General features: G+C 26.2%; 2 protein-coding genes across 8 annotated transcripts; both read left to right on the top strand.

The window, feature by feature from the left end:
- The first annotated feature begins 2552 nt into the window (after nucleotides 1-2552).
- Nucleotides 2553-5546, top strand: LOC126914048 (FAST kinase domain-containing protein 4). 4 transcript variants are annotated; one of them, XR_007709552.1, is made up of 11 exons: nucleotides 2553-2694; nucleotides 2850-3055; nucleotides 3125-3263; nucleotides 3367-3753; nucleotides 3833-3982; nucleotides 4064-4315; nucleotides 4442-4589; nucleotides 4664-4750; nucleotides 4824-5006; nucleotides 5093-5171; nucleotides 5274-5422. XR_007709552.1 is itself a non-coding variant. In XM_050717493.1 (11 exons), the coding sequence occupies exons 3-11, from the start codon at nucleotides 3135-3137 to the stop codon at nucleotides 5491-5493; spliced, it is 1611 nt and encodes a 536-aa protein (XP_050573450.1). In that variant the 5' UTR covers nucleotides 2553-2694; nucleotides 2850-3055; nucleotides 3125-3134; the 3' UTR covers nucleotides 5494-5546. The 4 variants fall into 4 exon arrangements, 3 of the variants coding, with proteins under 3 accessions (XP_050573450.1, XP_050573451.1, XP_050573452.1); XM_050717493.1 differs by having other exon boundaries at nucleotides 4824-4982; nucleotides 5274-5546; XM_050717494.1 differs by lacking the exon at nucleotides 4064-4315 and having other exon boundaries at nucleotides 4824-4982; nucleotides 5274-5546.
- Nucleotides 5547-5982: 436 nt separating this feature from the next.
- LOC126914087 (AP-1 complex subunit sigma-2) lies at nucleotides 5983-18395 on the top strand. 4 transcript variants are annotated; one of them, XM_050717571.1, is made up of 6 exons: nucleotides 5983-6198; nucleotides 6329-6507; nucleotides 6633-6741; nucleotides 6999-7136; nucleotides 12901-12996; nucleotides 13141-18395. In XM_050717571.1, the coding sequence occupies exons 1-5, from the start codon at nucleotides 6196-6198 to the stop codon at nucleotides 12994-12996; spliced, it is 525 nt and encodes a 174-aa protein (XP_050573528.1). In that variant the 5' UTR covers nucleotides 5983-6195; the 3' UTR covers nucleotides 13141-18395. The 4 variants fall into 4 exon arrangements, with proteins under 4 accessions (XP_050573528.1, XP_050573532.1, XP_050573531.1 ...); XM_050717575.1 differs by lacking the exons at nucleotides 12901-12996; nucleotides 13141-18395 and adding an exon at nucleotides 8325-10824 and having other exon boundaries at nucleotides 5990-6198; XM_050717574.1 differs by lacking the exons at nucleotides 12901-12996; nucleotides 13141-18395 and adding an exon at nucleotides 11889-12578 and having other exon boundaries at nucleotides 5992-6198.
- The last annotated feature ends 1348 nt before the right edge of the window (nucleotides 18396-19743 follow it).

The following is a 19743-nucleotide window of genomic DNA, read 5'->3' as shown; positions in this document are numbered from 1 at the left end:
CCCCTACCTTTCGTGCTGGTGAACCTCCACGTGCAAAACTGATTTTCCATTTGTTGTATCGCCTGTTCGCATCGCCAGTGACGCACGTTGCGTTTCGAGATTTCGGCGACGAAACTCTTCGTGTATACGCAATTGGCGATCGTTCGTCAAAATGCATAAGCGTAAAAAGTGATTTAACTTTCAAGGAAATTATATTAGCGATACAGAGTATCCATCTTTTCTCACTAGCGAATCAATCTTCATTCTCATGTTCATGCAAATTTGCGACTAATGGTACGTTACTCAAATTTAAACGAAATCCATTAAATAATAAATAGAATATAAAATTTATTTTATTTGTAATACATTTGATAATTATCGCTTCAGAGAACAAGTAAATGATAGCAATTAGGTTTGTACGAGTTTTAGCTTTACGAAGCTTTGGAATATGTATAAATGCCACGGTAAAAGTTGCGGTATTTAGTTCGCTTCAGAATTAGAAACTATATGTCAATTAACAGGTGTTTATCTCGTTCAAATACATACTTCAGAATTACGTTTATATAATTAGAATTTTCTTCATAACTGTAATTACGTAATTTGAGTTACTACTCAGGACTTAAAGACTCTTGTGCGAAAGCTAAACAATGTCGATATCATAGAACGAAGAATAAATATTGATAATAGTACATAATAAAAATGTTCTTTGTTGCATTATTACAATTACAATTACGTTAGTATATCATAATTTTACAAGTGATACATAGTTGTTATATTAGCGTTAAATTTAAATTAGTGTGTAATGTTAGACTAATATAACATAATGTGTGCATATAATATAAAAGTAGTAAGATATTAATATTCAGCAATTTAATATTGGTATAATTCGATACATTTAACGAAAACAATTTATCAATTACATTGCAACGGGTAAAAAAATATGTGATATTGTATAATACTTTTTTTCGCCATTCCAACGAATTGCGGTTTTTCTAGCAAATTTTTTATGCAGCAAACTAATCCCCCTAACTTGTCAAAAAATTCCAAGTCTTTCGATCCAATTTTAAGGAAATTATTCAGTTTCAAAGGCTGTTGCGACAGTTTTAGAAGTCACCGTACTTACATACCACATTTCCAGTGCATAGCATCGCATGTTTGTTCGTCATCTTACGCGTCGGCCTTTCTTTAATTTTGTAAATTGAAAATTGCAAAATCATCATACAAATCGTTTAAAACATCTGGAAAATTGTCATCCGAATAAATTTACTGTTTGCGATAATGGACAAAGAGAAACCCGGAAGAAATATTGTAGGATCACGTAGTAACGAGAACGATTCTCTACAATCGTTACGAGAAATTTTCAACATGTACACAACTAATATAAAGCTAAAAAGGTGGTAAGAAGTGATCTTTACCATTTTCTTTGGGATTTCGAACAACAGAAATTTTTTCCAGAAATCTGATCCTTCTAACTACTCAGAACGATTCAAGACGTTCGATTAAATTTAAAAGCAGATATTCTGCTTTAAAGAACGTGCTAATACTTATGTTCCCAATTGTATATTAACACGCATGTATAATTATAATTATAACTGAAAGTCGACATGTAAAACCGATTCTGAGATAAGATTTCCAATTTTAATTGGCATCAGCAATTACATATGTCCTTTAACACAAATGTGAAGATTGATAATAATGTTTGTGTTGGGTGCGGTTGTGTTGGGTTGGGTTTGCGATTAGAAATGAATCAATATAAGTAGGTACTGTTTTACTGTCGCGCCTTCACTATGATGGAATATGTCAGTAAGAAAGCGAAAAAGATGACATATTCTTTAAGTATTATTTTTATCATGAATACTACAAATATATTAATCCACGATGGAATAAACTGCAACTAATACGTATTTAAATATTGATTATAAGTAGAAGTGCCTTCATTATCTCATAATTATTCTAATCAATGATTATATGATTTCAAAGATTTAATAAATTAAATATCTCTGAAATTAAAAATAATCAATATTTAATCAAGAAATGGGTATCAAATAAGACATTTTCAAAAAATATTTAAATCTTATTATAATTAAACATCATTTATTTCTCCGCTTTATTTTTTGTATAATTTTTATAACTTATCATGATAAGATCATCAAAATATCATAATTGGTGAAAAGAGTGATATATTTTGATATATACTTTTTGTGTTTAAATTATATATGAAAGAATAAATTAATATGTAAAGAAGAACGAATCTGGGATGTCTCGCTAAATTTATTAATGGTGAAGTTTTAATAAACTTTTAATAAAGTGAGATTATATAAAATGAATATTATATTTATGTAGTAGATATATTTCCGTATGTATATAATGTTTGATACTACTAGTAATGTTTCAATTTGGCGCAAATGGCCTAGTGGAAAGTTCAATTATAGTAGATGTTTCCTCTTCTAACCTAAATACTTGTTGTATTATTACGTAATTAAAAATTTTAGTGAAAAAGGAAGAAAAACACTATATATTCTTATATAGACCGAAATATGAAATTGGACAAGACATATTTTTTAATGTAATGTAATGAATTTTATTAAAATATCTGAATGAAACTTATAATAAATTTCTAGTAATATAATTTAAAGCAGAAAGATACAGGAGATTATTTAATTCAAAGAGAAAAAACCTATGAAAGATTGAAAATAATTCTTTTGATAACATCAAGTAATACAAAATTCATATATATAATAAAGTTATTATAATATATTATTATAATATATATATTAGAATAAGTTAGAGTAGCGAATGTTTCTTAACTTAACTGCACCAATAGAATTAAATTGTGTAATAAATTGTATTTTTTCTGTCCTTGAATATAGAAGTGCCAGTCGACGCTATAGAGTTCTTTTATCTATGGTTAAGACTATGGTGAACAAGAACCTAACCTCATTATGAGTTTCTTGATTTTTGCAATTTAAAAAGTGTAATATAATAATCTTAGTTTCTTCTTAAAGTATTCTTTTGCAAATAAAGTAGGTGTGACATTTACACTTCGCTAATAACAATCTTTAAATAAAATTAATAGGTATATGTTAATTCATACTATTTATCTCAATGTTTTTATTCTTTATAATTATATGAATTAATATTGCAGTGTTACAAAAATGCTGCAATTTAATACAGCAGTTTTTACAATAGCAACCAGGTTTACTTCTCGATTTTTATGGCGATTAAATGCATCATTAAGTACAAATACAGCAGCAGTAGTCTCTGAGTCTAAGACTGCTGTTAAGGTAAAGTTTTATGTTTTTTAATAAAACTATAATTACACACTTATTTTATATTTGAGAAATAATATCATATTTTACTAACAAAATAAGTGTTGATTTGTTAAAGCCTGATGACCAAATAAAGGAAATGATATCAAATATAAAGATAGATGATAAACAAGACTTGACATTTGATGAATTAAAAATAAAATTGTGTAAAAATTTAAATATAAAACCAATAATTACTAAAAAATTTCAAAAAGCACAAACTATACAAGAAATACTAGAAGCTGTGAAAACATCTTTTATGTCTCATGATGATATTTTGTATATTCTCAAAACTATTTCGATTTGGGTAAATGATAATAAGAAAAGTAATTCAAGTACTGAAATAAATGAAAGTTCTGCACAAAAACAAACAAAGGTTAACAACACAACATCTGAAAATTTTCTGAATAATACTGAAGATTATATTTCTCAGTACTATGATCTTTCAACGTCTGCAATGATCAAGGTAAAAAGGTAAAATAATTTTTCTTTAATTTTATTTCATATATATATATATATGTATATATATTTGTGATTTGATATAGAATGTAAATCAATTAGCACAAGCAGGAGACAGAAATGTGAAACTTTTAAATTATTTCTTTACAACTATTACTGAATATCATGAATTACTGAATACAAAAGCATGTTCAAATCTAATGTTTAATATGAGCAGTTTGAATTACTCTGATGAGGTAAGGCCAAAAATAATATTTACTTTAAGATGAAAATTAATAATCAAAAGATATATAAAAACAGACTAAAATTTATTTTAGAGATTACTTAAAAAAATTTGTAAAGATTTCATAAAGAGTAAAAATATTTCTGGTACAACTAGTGTTCAAACAGTAATATCTTTGTTAAAATCTATGGCATTTATCAGATATAAAAATAATGTATTTTTAAATCAGATATGTGAAGACATTGTTAAATCCAAAATAAAATATAGCGACACACAAATTACAAACATTTTACAATCATTTGCATCATTAGGTTATCATTCTCAATATGTAAATGACATCATAAAGGTATGTACCACAAGAAACCTTAAGACAGTTATATTTATTTATTGCTTTGAATTTTCACTCATTTTAATGAATACATTTTTCAACCAAAAGAGGTTTAAACGCACTAAAATATAATCTTATAATTAGGAATATATCCCAAATATGAAGATTGAGAAATTTGAATACCTTACCAAATTAAATCTTGTATGGTGCTTTGCTGTATTCAAAACATTGCAAAACATGCATGCTGAAACTGTATTAGATGACAAATTTATTTCAGAAATATTGTTCTTTGGTTAGTATTTATGATTAGAATAAAGGATTTATTTTACATTGATAATAAATTGATGTTTAATATTTATTATATAGATGAAGAAAAAAACAAAAAATTATCTGCTCAGTTAAAATTATTAAATATCAATGGATATGCACAATATGCACTCGAGGACTATTCCGGTAAGGTAGAATGTATATTTGATATTCAAAAAGATATAAGTTAATTTACATATATTTTAACCAATATGTTTAGGACCTTTTCTGAATAACAATATAGTACCACATGTAGTAAACAAACGTTCAAAACAAAAAACAGCGTATGTTGAAGCACTGAGAGTCACATTAAAAAATATGTTGCCATCTATGTCTTATTGCAATATGGATATAAATACAAACATGGGGTTTCTATTAGGTATTTAAAAAAATATTTCATGATGTATGTTCATTACAAATTAATATATATTAACGAATTATTATTAATATATATATTAAGTATAATATTATACTTAAATAACATTATAGATGCTGAAGTATGTATGGATCACAACTGTAATTTTGTTAGTGTAAACAGTACGAATAATAATAGTATAAATTTCACTAAGTAAGTATGAAAAGGAAATTGAAATAATATGTAAATGTAAATTTCAATATAATAGTATATTTAAGAATCATAAACTAAATGACATACATAATCCATTTTCAGGATAGCTCTATTATTAGTTGATTATTATGACATGTGTCTAGGAGATACAGATTATCAAGGATTAATTAAATTGTACAGTCATTTATTGGAATGTAGAAATTATAAAGTATTAATTATACCTTACCAACATTTTGGTATAGAAGATAAAACTGAAAAGCGTATAAGTTACTTAAGACATCAGCTGCTCCGAATAATTCGGCAAAAACCGGATAATAATTAAATATGATTTCTTGTTGTATGATATTTGATAAATAAAAAAATTATAGGATGTGATCATGCTTATAGTTTACGTTACTTTTATTAATATTACTTATTATTTCGTTATTTATTAATTTGATTAATTATTTATCTATTTCCTCAATTTCAAATTTTTTTAGTATAGAAATTATGTAATATAATGTATATATTTTTAAAATATATACATATATACATGTAAAAGTAACAAATGTTTGTTTCAGAAATACTAAAAATTTATACTAGATATTTATTTAATTAACATATTATATTTCTTTTGTATAAATAAAATATATTAATTAAACTTTTATTAATATTTTTCATTATTAACTGCATAATTGTTTGTACTATTATATTAAAATCGTATGAGTTACTTCACTACTAATTTGTACGTATTATTTCTTGCTTTATTTATATCAATATGGTTTTAATATATGTTATCTCCTCTATATGATATCTTGCATAGTTTTATAATAAATATTTTCTTCCTCGACAAATTCAAATTACACATGATTATGACGTATTTCCTTCGTTCATATCAACGCCATCTAGTAAAAACTTGTGATTAAATGTGCACGAATTACACATACCAAAATTGGAAATTGGAGTAGACTTTGTATTGTGATTTATCGAAAAGTGCTGTGAATTCTTTTGGGATTGTTTTGTTAAAAAGCGAACTTATTTCAAAATGGTAAATAGTTATTATTATTTTTATCCATACACGAACAGAACTAAACAAAACTTACTAATGGTATTTTAGATAATTTTTAAATTATATATATTTATATATATTTATACATATAAATGGTTAAATCTTTTAGATGCAATTTATGTTATTATTCAGTCGTCAAGGAAAATTGCGTTTGCAAAAGTGGTATGTGGCCCATCCTGATAAATTGAAGAAAAAGATTACTCGAGAATTAATTACTACAATATTAGCACGAAAACCAAAAATGTCAAGTTTCTTAGAATGGAAGGATGTTAAGGTTGTCTATAAAAGGTATATCGCTATTACATTATGTTTTTCAAGAATAACAAGTTTTTGTTGAAGTTAATGAAAATTTTACTGCGTTCATCAATAACATTTGAACAGCAAATTGTTTTCATATTTTATTTGTTTTTCAGATATGCCAGTTTATATTTCTGTTGTGCAATAGAACAAAATGATAATGAATTATTAACATTAGAAATTATACATCGTTATGTCGAACTATTGGATAAATACTTTGGAAGTGTGAGTATGAACTTAATTGTATTTTTTCATAATAAGATATATCTGAATGTAATTTTTGGAATACATATTTACTTAAAATTCATTATTACACTTTTCTGTATATAATATATTTATTAATATGATCTACAAAAGTATTAATATAAACATTATATTGTATTTTAATACAGAAATTTGTAGTTAAAATGATAGCTATTTTTATTTTATTTTATGCAAGCGAGGAGATTAAAACTTTAATATCATTTTAAATATGTTATTAGGTTTGTGAACTAGATATAATTTTCAACTTTGAAAAAGCATATTTCATCTTAGACGAATTATTGGTTGGTGGTGAAATTCAAGAGACTAGCAAAAAAAATGTTTTGAAAGCCATTGCAGCTCAGGATTTACTACAGGAGGTTAGTTATGGGGATGTACCCATTGAGTTGTGACTTGTCCTTTTTAACGATATTATAATTTTCTTCTGTTACTTTCTAGTAATATTACAGAGTCATTTTAACCCATACATTTTTTTTTTTTATTATTTTATTAATTTTCTACTTTAAGAAAATCAATAATATTTTTGCAATTTTTGTTATATTCTCATAACTATATACTACCATTTTAATATTTGAAGATTCGTTAAAATGACTCTTGCAATATATTTAACCATCAATAGTTGGTGTGTAACATTCTTATTAAAATAATCAAATTTCACACTGATTAAGAGGTACATATAAAAAGTATTAAAACCTCTTGGCTGATATATATGTGGAGCATGTTTGTAGCCTGTTTATTCTGGGTAAAATAATGTGATGATATATAAGCTCAATTCATAATAATACTTTATTACATATATATGTATACAGTTCCTTTTTTATATGTAAAGATTACATATTAATATTTACATATAAGAAAAAATTTACATTTACCTTTAAATGTACATAGAGTAGTAAACAATTGTTATTAATACTTAACAGAATATTCAAAATAAGAATGTATAGATTGGAAAAATATAAATCAATGAAATCTTCTTATATGAAAGTAATTACTGCATTATTTTACTGTCTGGAGAAACTGGGTTATAATGATATTTTAATGTTTATTAACAGTGTAATATCTAAATTGCATGATGGAATGTAATTTTTTAATTTTAAATATTCATGTGTTGTTTTTTTTTTATTTGACATTTTTTCACATTTCCACATGTTTTATGTGCTACATATATTATATATCTTTGCAATCTGAAAATAGTTCTATTCTTTTATGTAGTCTGTTACGAAGTACTTAAAATTTTTATTAATGTTTGAGGTGTGTTGTATGTAATTATTGATATATGTTTAGTTCGAAAAATCCATATTATACATTCTATTAATATGTACATGCAATCATGAAGAATACTCTATACTATTATGAATCATGAATGTGATTCATTTTTTTTCAATATAATGTGTCATAAAATAATCCTAGTTATATATTGTATAATCAGGAAAGCATAAAAAGTGTCTGCTTATTTTTTTCAATAATATTAAGTAAAATATTATGCATAGATGAATATAGATATATTTTGTATTTAAAAGTATTGTAACTTTATATTTTCTTTGTAGCTAATGCTGTGTGCATAGAATGCTTATACGCTTATTTTCTCTTTAATGTAAGTGGGCTTACACATGTTGTGAATTTTTATTCATAATGTACGCAACAGCATATCTATAGTGATAAAGTTAAACATATAAAGAACCGTTGCCATATTTTAATATCAAATGTTGTCATAGAACATTGTATAGTATGGCACAATTTACAAAATTAATGATAATATATTGTTTCTGGTTCAAATGTTCCTTTATATAAAATAGTACCTTTTAGACTGAAGCAAATCAGTAGTACTACATTAAAAAAAAATAGTTAGCTATTTGTATGAGAATAAATCTGCATTATGCAAGTAAATATTATAAAATTATTAAATATTTTGTAATTATTTCTAATATAATTAACTTATATTTTATAATTAACTTATATTTTCTATTAAAGTGTTAATAAGACATAATATCACTATAACAAAGTTACTTTTTGTCTTAAAGTTTTAAAAATTTAGTACACATTTAGAAAAAAATATTTAGCTTTTTATTTGTCAGTAACGTTTCACATAAAGTTAATTTATTTAAAAAAAATTATGTTATATTTGGAATGTTGCAAATACAGGAACATAATTGTTGCTTTAAACATGAAAATTGTAGATTGGAAATTTAGTTACTTTGGAAATATTTTTAAATAATGTAGTTTAAGTGTGCACTTTTAAAATTATTATATTTTATGACTATGGGAATAACAGTATAGAAATAACAGAAAATATATTATATATATACATGTATAAGCACTTTTAGGTGTATTAGTATTTCTATAAACATCTATTTCGTTATTTTAAATGTATTTCAGAGAATATATTGTTTTATCTATGCTAGAACAAAAAGATAAAAATTGTCTTAATCTAGTAATTAAAAATTCATACAATCAGTAATATTTTTATATATACAACAGATCTCTAGTTTATGAAGCAAAAATAAATATATATATTATGTAACATATTTCCTGAAATGAAATTTATAACACTGTATATAAATTACATAAAAATATTTAAAGTATCATATATAGAAAAATATAACTTCATAATATTTGTATAACAAAGATTAATTAGTATTTAAATAATATATAAAATAAATTAAAGATATTTTTAAATAATGTTATTAGGAATAGAACGGAAATTAAAATTTTTGAAGAAATACGATTTTTAACATTGATAAATTTAATTCGTGCATTAAGATAAATTTAATGGGAAAATTGAACTTCCAAGTTCAATTTCAATTTAATTCTTTTCTGCATTTCTTACGTTTTGGGATTTCAAAACTATATTCCTAAAGTAGTTCTTTAAAATTTGTAAAAATGATGGTATTATAAACATCTATTATTAACTTTACATCGTAATTTTTACAATAAAGTTTTGGATACTATTTGGTATTTTTCACAAATGAAATTGTTCACAAATGAATTTGTTTCACAAATGAAAATAATGAAAATTTCCATTTGAATGATTTTAAAAAAGCTTTATCCTCTTTTCATTGAACACCAACGTTTGAACATTTTTGCTAATAATACTATAAAAATTGAATAAATAATACTGTATAAATTGAACAAGCCAATAATTTGAAATAAGAATGAATACAGCCACAGATACAAATATATACAATACCGATGCATTCAATGGTCAGAACATTAATTTTATTGATTTTCACTATTTTACATTTACATTTTTTTTTTCTTTTTCGTATGATTTCGCAAAAACTGAATAAGTGAATAGATGGTTTGATTTAAAATTTGGTAAATGTGTACAATAAAAGTTTTTATTTTGAACCAGAATAATAGAAAAATATCTTAATATTAAGACATTAAGTGCCAAATCTTTAAAATATCGCAGTAGTAAAACACAAAGCATCAAAGCCGAAATTTTTGACAAAAAATTAACATTTTTAGATCTATAGGTCGAATAGTTTGTATCCCATGAAATTTTGAAGATCTTCGCGTGTACAAAAAGTCCTCTTCTTCCCTTTTTAAAATCATTGTTTCTAGTCTATAGCAAGTTTTGTCTAACGTAATATAAATAATATAACATAACTTGTAATAAAAATGATTGTATTACATACCATTATTCTAAAACGTATTTTTATCATAAGAAAAGTTACAAAGAATAATATGAATTAGTAGAATTCTTCTGAAATTTTATATTTAATTTGTTTTATTTATATTTGTTTAAGGTAACCTTTCAAATATTAATATTTTCTTGCATAAAAATTTGGTATTTTATTATTTTTATTTTGATATCATGCATGCATTGAGTAATATAATGATAACCAAAATAAATATTGCTAAATAATATTGAGTTTATTCTTTTTATTTTGATAAAAGTGATAGCGTAATTTAATTGTTTATAACTTATAAAAAGAGTTGCTTTACCTTAAAGGGTATGATGCTATGGAAATGCTGTTGTCCATAAGTAGTTATTGAAATGTATGTATATATTTCTAAATTGTAATAAATATCAATCATGGTCAATTATGTTGATGATTTTATGTAATGATATTGATTGTGATACACATGATGTCTTAAATGGTATTCATGATAAGTTCCTACATTGCGGAAGTATGCTTGTATGTTCATTATTTTTTTAGATTTTCATCTTATAGATTTATAACATTTGTTTATTTTATTTCAATAAGATACTATACCATAAGAATAATGAAAACATCAATGGATATTATTTATTCATAGGCACTGGTTCATATAAGGTAATTTTTCTTAATTATATTTTGTTTAAATATTAAACAGTTTAGCGTCAGTGATAGATGACATTTTTAACGACATTCTGTATTATGTTATAGCTTTATTTTTACATATGTAAAGGATATGTTAGATTCTAGCATTATTATATGATTTATTTTTAATTTAGAATACAATTTGGAATGTCTGTTACACAAAGTAAATATTATATTTTGTGATGTATTAACAGAAAGTTTTGTGGTAATGTTATTAAATTTTTTACATAGTAGCTTAATTGTATTATGGAATTTTTGGAGTTGAGATATCATATTTAAATCTTTAGTTCAAATTTCTATATTAATGATGTCATAAAATATAATAGTGAGTTTATAATTTTAAGAAATTAATGTTTAATTAAGTAGGTTTCATATTTTAATTATACTAGGAGAGAACAATCCTAACACCATATTGAGTCAAAAACGAAAAATAATAAATACGAAAATTGCAGTAAATACATAGTATTAAAATGCATGTTTAGTTTATCAACATGCCATTTATTGATAGTTTTGCTGACTTTATTTCATTTAAGTACTAATTAAAGTGAGGTAATAAAGTGTTCTGATTAAGAAATTTCAATTTGTTCTTTGGTTTTCAGAATATTTTATAACATATTTTATTCTTAGTAAAATATCATGTAAGATAAAACTTATTTTTATTTTGATACTATATTACTCTTATTGTATATATTTTGTAAGATAAAATTTATTACTAAGATTTAGCTCAAGATTATTGTTCCATTACTAAGGACATACCTAGAAATACACTAAAGATTAGTTAGAATATTTGTTTGTTTGTGGAAGGATGAAGCTGTGGAAGGTGCCCTGCGGGAGATAGGGCTTTTGTAGGTGCTGCGTTCTTGCATGCCCTCCATGGCCAATCTGTCAGCCCACATGAATCAAGATCCGGAGCAGACTCATCCGCTGCATGATGCCATCATACATCTCTACTTTTTCTATAGTTATTGAGCATCAATTTTTTATCATTGACAACCCTTACAAATTTAGTATTTGAACATTAGTATATTTTTTATGGGCGACACAAATAGATTTAATAGTAACATTCATGTAGTTCATATGTATAATATATATATACATCATAGAAAACTATATATATACATTATAGAGATTCATCTTAATTACGAAATTGCTTTTCATTCTATTATTGAGCAGGTAATAAAATTAGCTTCATACTATGGCAATAAAGCAATGCACATTTGAGAAATTATTATTTCTTTATGTGTAAATAGAAAAAAAGTATTTAGATAATGTATACATCATTTTTTAATGCATAAGAATTTTTTCTGTGACATGTTATATAGTATTATATTTGTCTTCTTAAAGGTATTTATTTCAGTATTTAATTAGAGGTGAATGTTTGAAGGTATCACTTTTATATGTGTACATGTGTATATACATAAACAGTGTCAATTTTTAATATTATAACTTTAACACAGTATATAATAATACCCATAATAAATGTATACAAAGAAATTTTTATACAATTGTATACAAAATTATATACTACCTTTTCCATGTAATTAACCCATTTATGTATTTATTGCTACTCTATTTACCCTTTCAGATTTTAATAAGATATATCTTGATTTATTTATACATAAAATAAAGATATTAGAATTTTTATTTATTCACTCTTTGTTAGAAAGAATTTTCGTTAAACTTCGTCAAGTTTACAATATCTACACTTAATTATAAATACAGAGACATTCTGTATGCAGCATGCAATACAGATATTTCTTTGATTGATGCTTAAGCATTTTAAACGAAGCAATAAATAAACATGTGCTTTGTGCAGCTTTGTGTATCCATACAAGTATATACTCAGTTATATGAAAAGGGTTCAGTTCACCATTTGAAGCTGCATCAAGGAGATTACTTAATTACAAACTAGGTACGTGTTTGTTTATATATTTTCATTATGTATATTTGCATTATATGATAATGTGCAGCATCAAAGAAATTGATCCCTCTTCATATCCGTAGATGTACTTTTTGTATGGATCTTTAATGTAATAATACTATTCATATGTTTCAGGAGGAAACTCCACAAGGTTTCTTCGAGGACCACGGTCTGGGATAATACTTCCTAAACAATATATCCAGCATAACGTAAGTGGTATATTACAACGCTGCTTCAACATTCCAGAATTCTATTTACGACAAGCTTTCTCAATTAGATTTAAGAGTATGGTACTGCAAAGACATTAACGAATTGAAATTAAGCTTTTCAATTAAAATCATGTTTCTGTTATAAGTTAAAATGTAATTATATTGAAAAAATTATAATCGCTGTTTGAATAGTCAATGAAATGTAGTTACTCTATAAAACGTTAAAAACCAGACATATTGTTTCTCTTTGTTAAAATACTAGCAGTACTATACTACTTATATACATATATATCATATACATGTATGTATGTATGTCTTTCTAGATTGACATATTATTTAATCCTTTATGTTTCATTTGCTTTCTGAAGTGATACAATGTTTATTCTTATCATAATTTCTTCTTTTATCTTTGATATGTATGCAAAAAAGTTGGTATAATTAAAGCTTTGGAACTAAAATTTATAATTTTGCTGATAGAATTATTATATCGTTGTATAATACTTCAGAAATTAAAATTTTATATGCTTGAAAGAAATATGTAAAACAGTTTGCTATTCATATTTTATTTTGCATTTATTACATTGTATTCCTATAAATTGCATTTAGTATATCTGTTTGTATGATTAACATTTTATGATATTTTAGTAAAAATATATTATTTTTTTCATCCAAGATGACTTCATCTATAAGTAACGAAAATAATACAATTTGATTCTAAAACAATATTTGGTATACAAGCAAATCTCATTACATAAACTGCTATATTTCCTTTTTATTAAATAATTTTTATTACATTGTTTATACATAAAGGGTCAAATAATTAAAGAATATTCGATAATATTGTCGTTATACGTGTATTAATGTATCGTTCGTGAGGTGCTTATCAAAATTCTATTTACATTTATTCTTTTTTTGGGATTGAAGTATGTATAAGTATTGCGAAAGGTCGTTGTGTTTTATCAATAATTAATCGATGATCATACTGTTATGTTTTACGTATAAATAGTATTCGATAAGTTTGACGACGTTTTCAAGCATACGCTCAAAAGTAGTCCAATCGTTCGAGTAAAATCAAACTAAAGTTGAAGGAAAAGTAAAAGTTTTGATAGAAACAAGGTATATAATTGAAATATGAACAGAACAATTAGAATTTGAAGGACTCATTTTATACGAATATTTCAAATTCATGTTTAGGCAAATACAGAATTACAACAAATATATTACTCTTGAAGGAGAAAATTTCTTCTTGAAGATTTGCGATTATATATTCCAAATAATTATTTTTCTCTTAAATAAAATATAATATCCTCGCGTGAAATTTATAATCCTTCGAAAATATTATTTAAGACATAGCACAAATAAAAGAAAATCAATAAAAATGTTTTGTTATCGTTGAAATCTGATGAAATAACTACGTACGTACGTTGTAAGTTTTTCAGTAATCGTTATCGCTAAATGAAGAAATTTTCCTTGTTATAATTAATAGTTGAATGTTCAATTGTACTATTTGTATAAGAGTTGTACAGTATATCCAGCTTGATCGTGTGTTACACAATGCTTTTTACATTCTTACGTGTAAAAATTAGTTATTTTTGTTTCTCTTTCCTATATATATTTTTTATCAAAATTTGATATGCAAAACTTATATCTAAAATTCATATCTAAAATCTTGGTTATAGAATAAATTTAAAGAAGACTGTTTCTGTATACATTTATTCCTATTACATAGATAAAAGTTTTGGCAAATTCAAAAGAATGCTTATAATAGCTTAGAAATGAAGCTAAAAGAAAAATTAATAAATAATTAATAAATTACGGAAAATATTATATAACGACATTTCGAAATTTCTGCGGCTAATTGCAAAGCTTGCAAAAAAAAAATTGCATTATTATAAAATCGTTTATATAAGATCTTTTTTTTTTTTTTTTTTTTAAGAATTAGAAAAATACCTCGTTTCACGAGTTTAAACCGGATATGCTGTAAAATTTCTTAAAATTTTGTTGAATTGATTAATTATAAGCGAAAGGATAGAAGACCACTTAATGATCGTAGCTTTCGCCAAACGATTGCACAATCTATCATTCGTCTCATACAGGATGATTTATCTTACCATATAAATGAAGTTATCGCTGAAAGTAAGCTGCGTTGAAAAGGATAAAATGGATTTTCAAGGATTTAGAGATTTGTAAAATAGAATTCAACACATTGAGAATACCTGTACTTTACGAAATCAGTGATATATATATATACATTATATATGCGTTATATGAATTTGTTATTTCAGTGAAAAAGGCTCTACATTCGTTCTTTCGAGTAAGGGAAAAACAAAGATAAAGAGTCGTATTCGTCGTCTTAAATATAATATTATTTCAAAACTTACAATTGCTTGCCATTTGAGATTGCCGATTGACCATTTTGTCAAAATGGAAAATGTTTCATTAAAATTGCATATCTTACCTTCCATAAAATTTATTTATCTATCGACAAGTTAACAATTCATTTTATTTACAACCTCTCCATTAAGATTGCGCCATGTACTTATGATAAACTTGATGAAATTTTCCATTCAACCCAGCGTACTTTCCTAAATAAACTTGTAAATTAAAATCGGCCGCCCTGTTGGCTAACTGAAAATCACTGACGAGGATATCGATTTCGATATAAACACCATCTTGTAGTATTTTTTCGGTGCGGGCGATGATAAAAGATGTTCATGTTCCTGTCGATTATCATTCTCGTCTTACCGAAATAGTTTTGCGCGCGGTTCTATCGCCAATTCTTGTTTTTGCGCGTATATGTACGTCCCGAACAAAGGAACGGAAGAAATCGATGTTTAAACGGAAGCATGTAAAAGATTTCCCAGGCATGCAAGTTTGTATCGTTACTAGAACCATAGTTTATCGATTATGGAAACGTTCGCCGATTGACAAGTTTTTCATATTAATCTCGGTGAATATTACGCTCTTAAAGGTTGTCATGGATGAACGTTTGTCTCAATACATTTTTCAACATTAAAGATTCATGAAATCGAACAAATGAAATCAAACGTTTTACGGTAATTATTGGGTCGCGGATTTTTATGCGTTTATGGGACATCTAAAAATGCGAAAATCCATATAATATACCAAAGTATATACGATGTTTCAGAAACTATGGTGCAGTCTACGATTGGTTGATTCTACGTGAAACAGCAAGTCGAATATACAGAATATACGCTCGTTGACGCGTGTTCAAGAAAATCGAGAAGGAAACTAATTGGTTTGAAAATTTGTCGAGTTAAACTTGGTTAATTACCGACTAAGTATGAGTGGACAATTAGCAGCAGGTTATTGCACACGCGGATATAAGTAGAAAATGCGGAATAAAATTTTCCCTTTCAAGAAGATAAAGTTGGCGAAGAACATACTTGGCGAAGAATTAGCCTGGTACACGCGCGCGATAAATTTGCTAATTTATCGTTCTTGAAAACAAAGCGAAAACAACTTTTATTACGTACCTTCGATTTATTTTATTTAAGTATATCTGACGAATTTTCAAGCTTAATTTTCTCAACGAACGAAGCTACATACGAAAGCATCTTATTCTATATTTTCGCTAGCTTTTTCACGTAGCATCACCTTATCGCCGATTGTACCATTATTGTTGGTGGTTGATACAATATGTCTAAGATATCCAAGATGATAGTCGTAATGATAGCAGGCGAAACAAATTTCCGTTTCCGGTTCTATGTTTTTAGCGATACTTGCAGGAATAAACATTTCCATAAATATACGCAGCCTAGTGATTACAAATAGTATTACAACGGCATTATTGCACGATAAAAGTAAAATAAAGCCTGACAATATAAAAGTAAAAATTCACGCACGGTGAAATTTCTCTTCATAATAGCTTTTAAGAGTTATAACAATTTACAAAGGGACAATAAGTTTAAACACTGTTCGTTGAATCGTTTGTTCATGGTATTGATACAAACTGTTGATACAAGAGAAAGAGAGAGAGAGAGAGAGAGAGAGAAAAGAGAGTGAGAGAGTATACGTTATACATATCTGAAAACTATATACTCGCAAACAACATGTTTTTTATAGTTTATCTTAGACGTAGGTAGCTCGAAACATATTGCGGCGTACGTATTCATGAGTCACATTTAAACCAGCTTGTTGACATCTTTTCTTCCTATACGTCACAAGATATTGTTTTTTGAGTTTCTAGCATTTTTAACGAAAGACCAATGATATTTTTTTCTTTTCTACATATACGAAGGTTATTCGCTTGGATATTAATTATCAGACTTGAGAGGTGACGATTGAAAGATTCATGAAAACGTTCGGTTTTGTTTATTCTTGCTGGGCAATATGGATATTTTTATTTTTATTTGTATTTCTTAATATTGATTTTTAATGACATCGGGTTAGAAATTATAGGATTAACCTCCTAGATAAGAATTTTTTTCTAGACATCCTCTTTTTATGTCTTTTTTTTTTTATTTTATTTCATAACGATAAACGATTCCATCGAGTAGGATATAGAATAATTTTTAATAATACGGCGGAAATAACGGAATTATAAAATAAATTAAATATCGATTCTTTTAACTTGAAAAGACGATAATATTAATTTTATTGGAAAATGCATATTGCCTAGAAATTCTATTTCTATGTTCATTATATTTTATATTACGTATATAATTTCACCAAACAGAATGTAGAATAGTTTTAAGTAATACGAAGAAAATGGCTATGTTTAGTTAAAGTACTTCGACTATTTTGCGCTTAAGTATTTAATAAACGATGGTGCACGTAAATCGATATGATTTGCATTATCTTCTGTCTCGTTAGGCACTTTTTATTATATACGTATATGTCAAATACACTTATAACGTTCGCCAGATTCTTTGTTAGTTTAATATGGTTACACGTACGCAACGCAATAGTAAAGAAACTTTCCTTCGGTAGTATACAGGTGTTTTATGTTAACGAGAAATCAAAATTAGGGATTAAGCGCTGAGAATTATTAGAATTCGTGGTACACAGGATTAAAGTATTAAAGAAAATTCTCAGAACAACACTACGAACCAATGTTAAACATATGAACGTGTATTTACGATAAGTCTATGAATATTGTATTTGAAAAGACGATGCTTTATGCTCCGTCCATAATAAAATATGTGATGTAAAAATTCATTTTTCTCTAGTATGTTTTGTGCTCCTAGCCAGTGGCCCAAGCCAATTGTAAGTACAAGTCCTCAGGATGTTCGTAAGTATAATTTGAAATTGTTAATATCATTCTTAATATAGAACATTTAAATTGTCGATGCTGCTTTGTGTAAAATTGTTTTAATAATTCTTCGATCAATTGTTTAAATTGCAGTAATAGATAGAGACACGTTGAATAATCCGAAAGAATGTTGAGTAAACTTCACGCAAGAAAATAATTGATCATCTACGTGGCATGAATGGTCATTCAAGATAATCTCATTCTTCGTATCTTGAAAGTATCGTATTAAAGAAAAATCAAGAAATTTAGCCGGTACTTTTACATTTTACTACCATTGTAAACTCGAAAATCGCCCTTTTTACCGTTTTCCTTCCCTTGTACATTTTGCTTTACAGTTTCTTATCTAACATATAATATATATATCTCTTTAATTTATGATAACTTTTGAAAATAATGTATCGAGTTGTAATTGTATCATACGATTGGAAATCACTTTTTTCTTACATTTTCTTCCGTATTTTGCATAAAAAAACGAATTAAAAAATACATTTTTTCAGTTTTAGGGAGAGTAAATTGAACGAGCTCGAGTCTTTATCATTTGAAAGAAAATCGTATCTCTACGAAACAGAGAGCAAGGGTATCTTCTTCTGTATCTTCTTCTATATCTTCTTCTGTAATCTTCTTTATTAAGAAAAAGTCTTTCATCTCGTAACAGAATTTTTCAAACTTTCCACTTTTGATGACATAATGTGTGTATGGATGATTAATCTCTGGATGCGACTGTCCCGTGTATCTAATTTTCTAAACTAAGTTGACGTATATGAACGCGTGTAAACTATTGTATGAAGGGAACGAACACGCGAATGCGTTTCCTCGTTCGGTTCCGGCATTGAAAAATCCTATACACGCCGCTGCTGTCGAGATTTTCCATCATCGACGTTTGCAGCGTGCATTGTCAACCACGTATTTCAAGGATTCACGCAACAGCGAGTCGATGATGGGTGACAATAATGTCGCAAATAACAATGTTGCATTATTCAGAGGACGCAGGATAGAAAACGTTAATTTTAATCGTAACGAGCTGACAAGACCGAAGAATACGTCGCGTGTATGCTGTTTCCTTATTTAGGAAATATTTCTAGTAAGTAATAAATATCAAAACTTGGTATTCGCTGTCAAATATCGCAAGTACAATAATCGATAATTTGCTATTTAAAGGACAAAGTTTAAGATATACTATTAAAATATCCACTCGTTATATTTATTATTATATGAAAATAATTTAAAACATTTATAAGTTAGGAGATACCAATG

The sequence above is a fragment of the Bombus affinis genome, chromosome 3 (genome assembly GCF_024516045.1).
Source record: "Bombus affinis isolate iyBomAffi1 chromosome 3, iyBomAffi1.2, whole genome shotgun sequence".
Classification (NCBI taxonomy): domain Eukaryota; kingdom Metazoa; phylum Arthropoda; class Insecta; order Hymenoptera; family Apidae; genus Bombus; species Bombus affinis.
The sequence above is the reverse complement of the archived record's forward strand: the minus strand, read 5'-3'. Positions and strand labels throughout refer to the sequence as shown.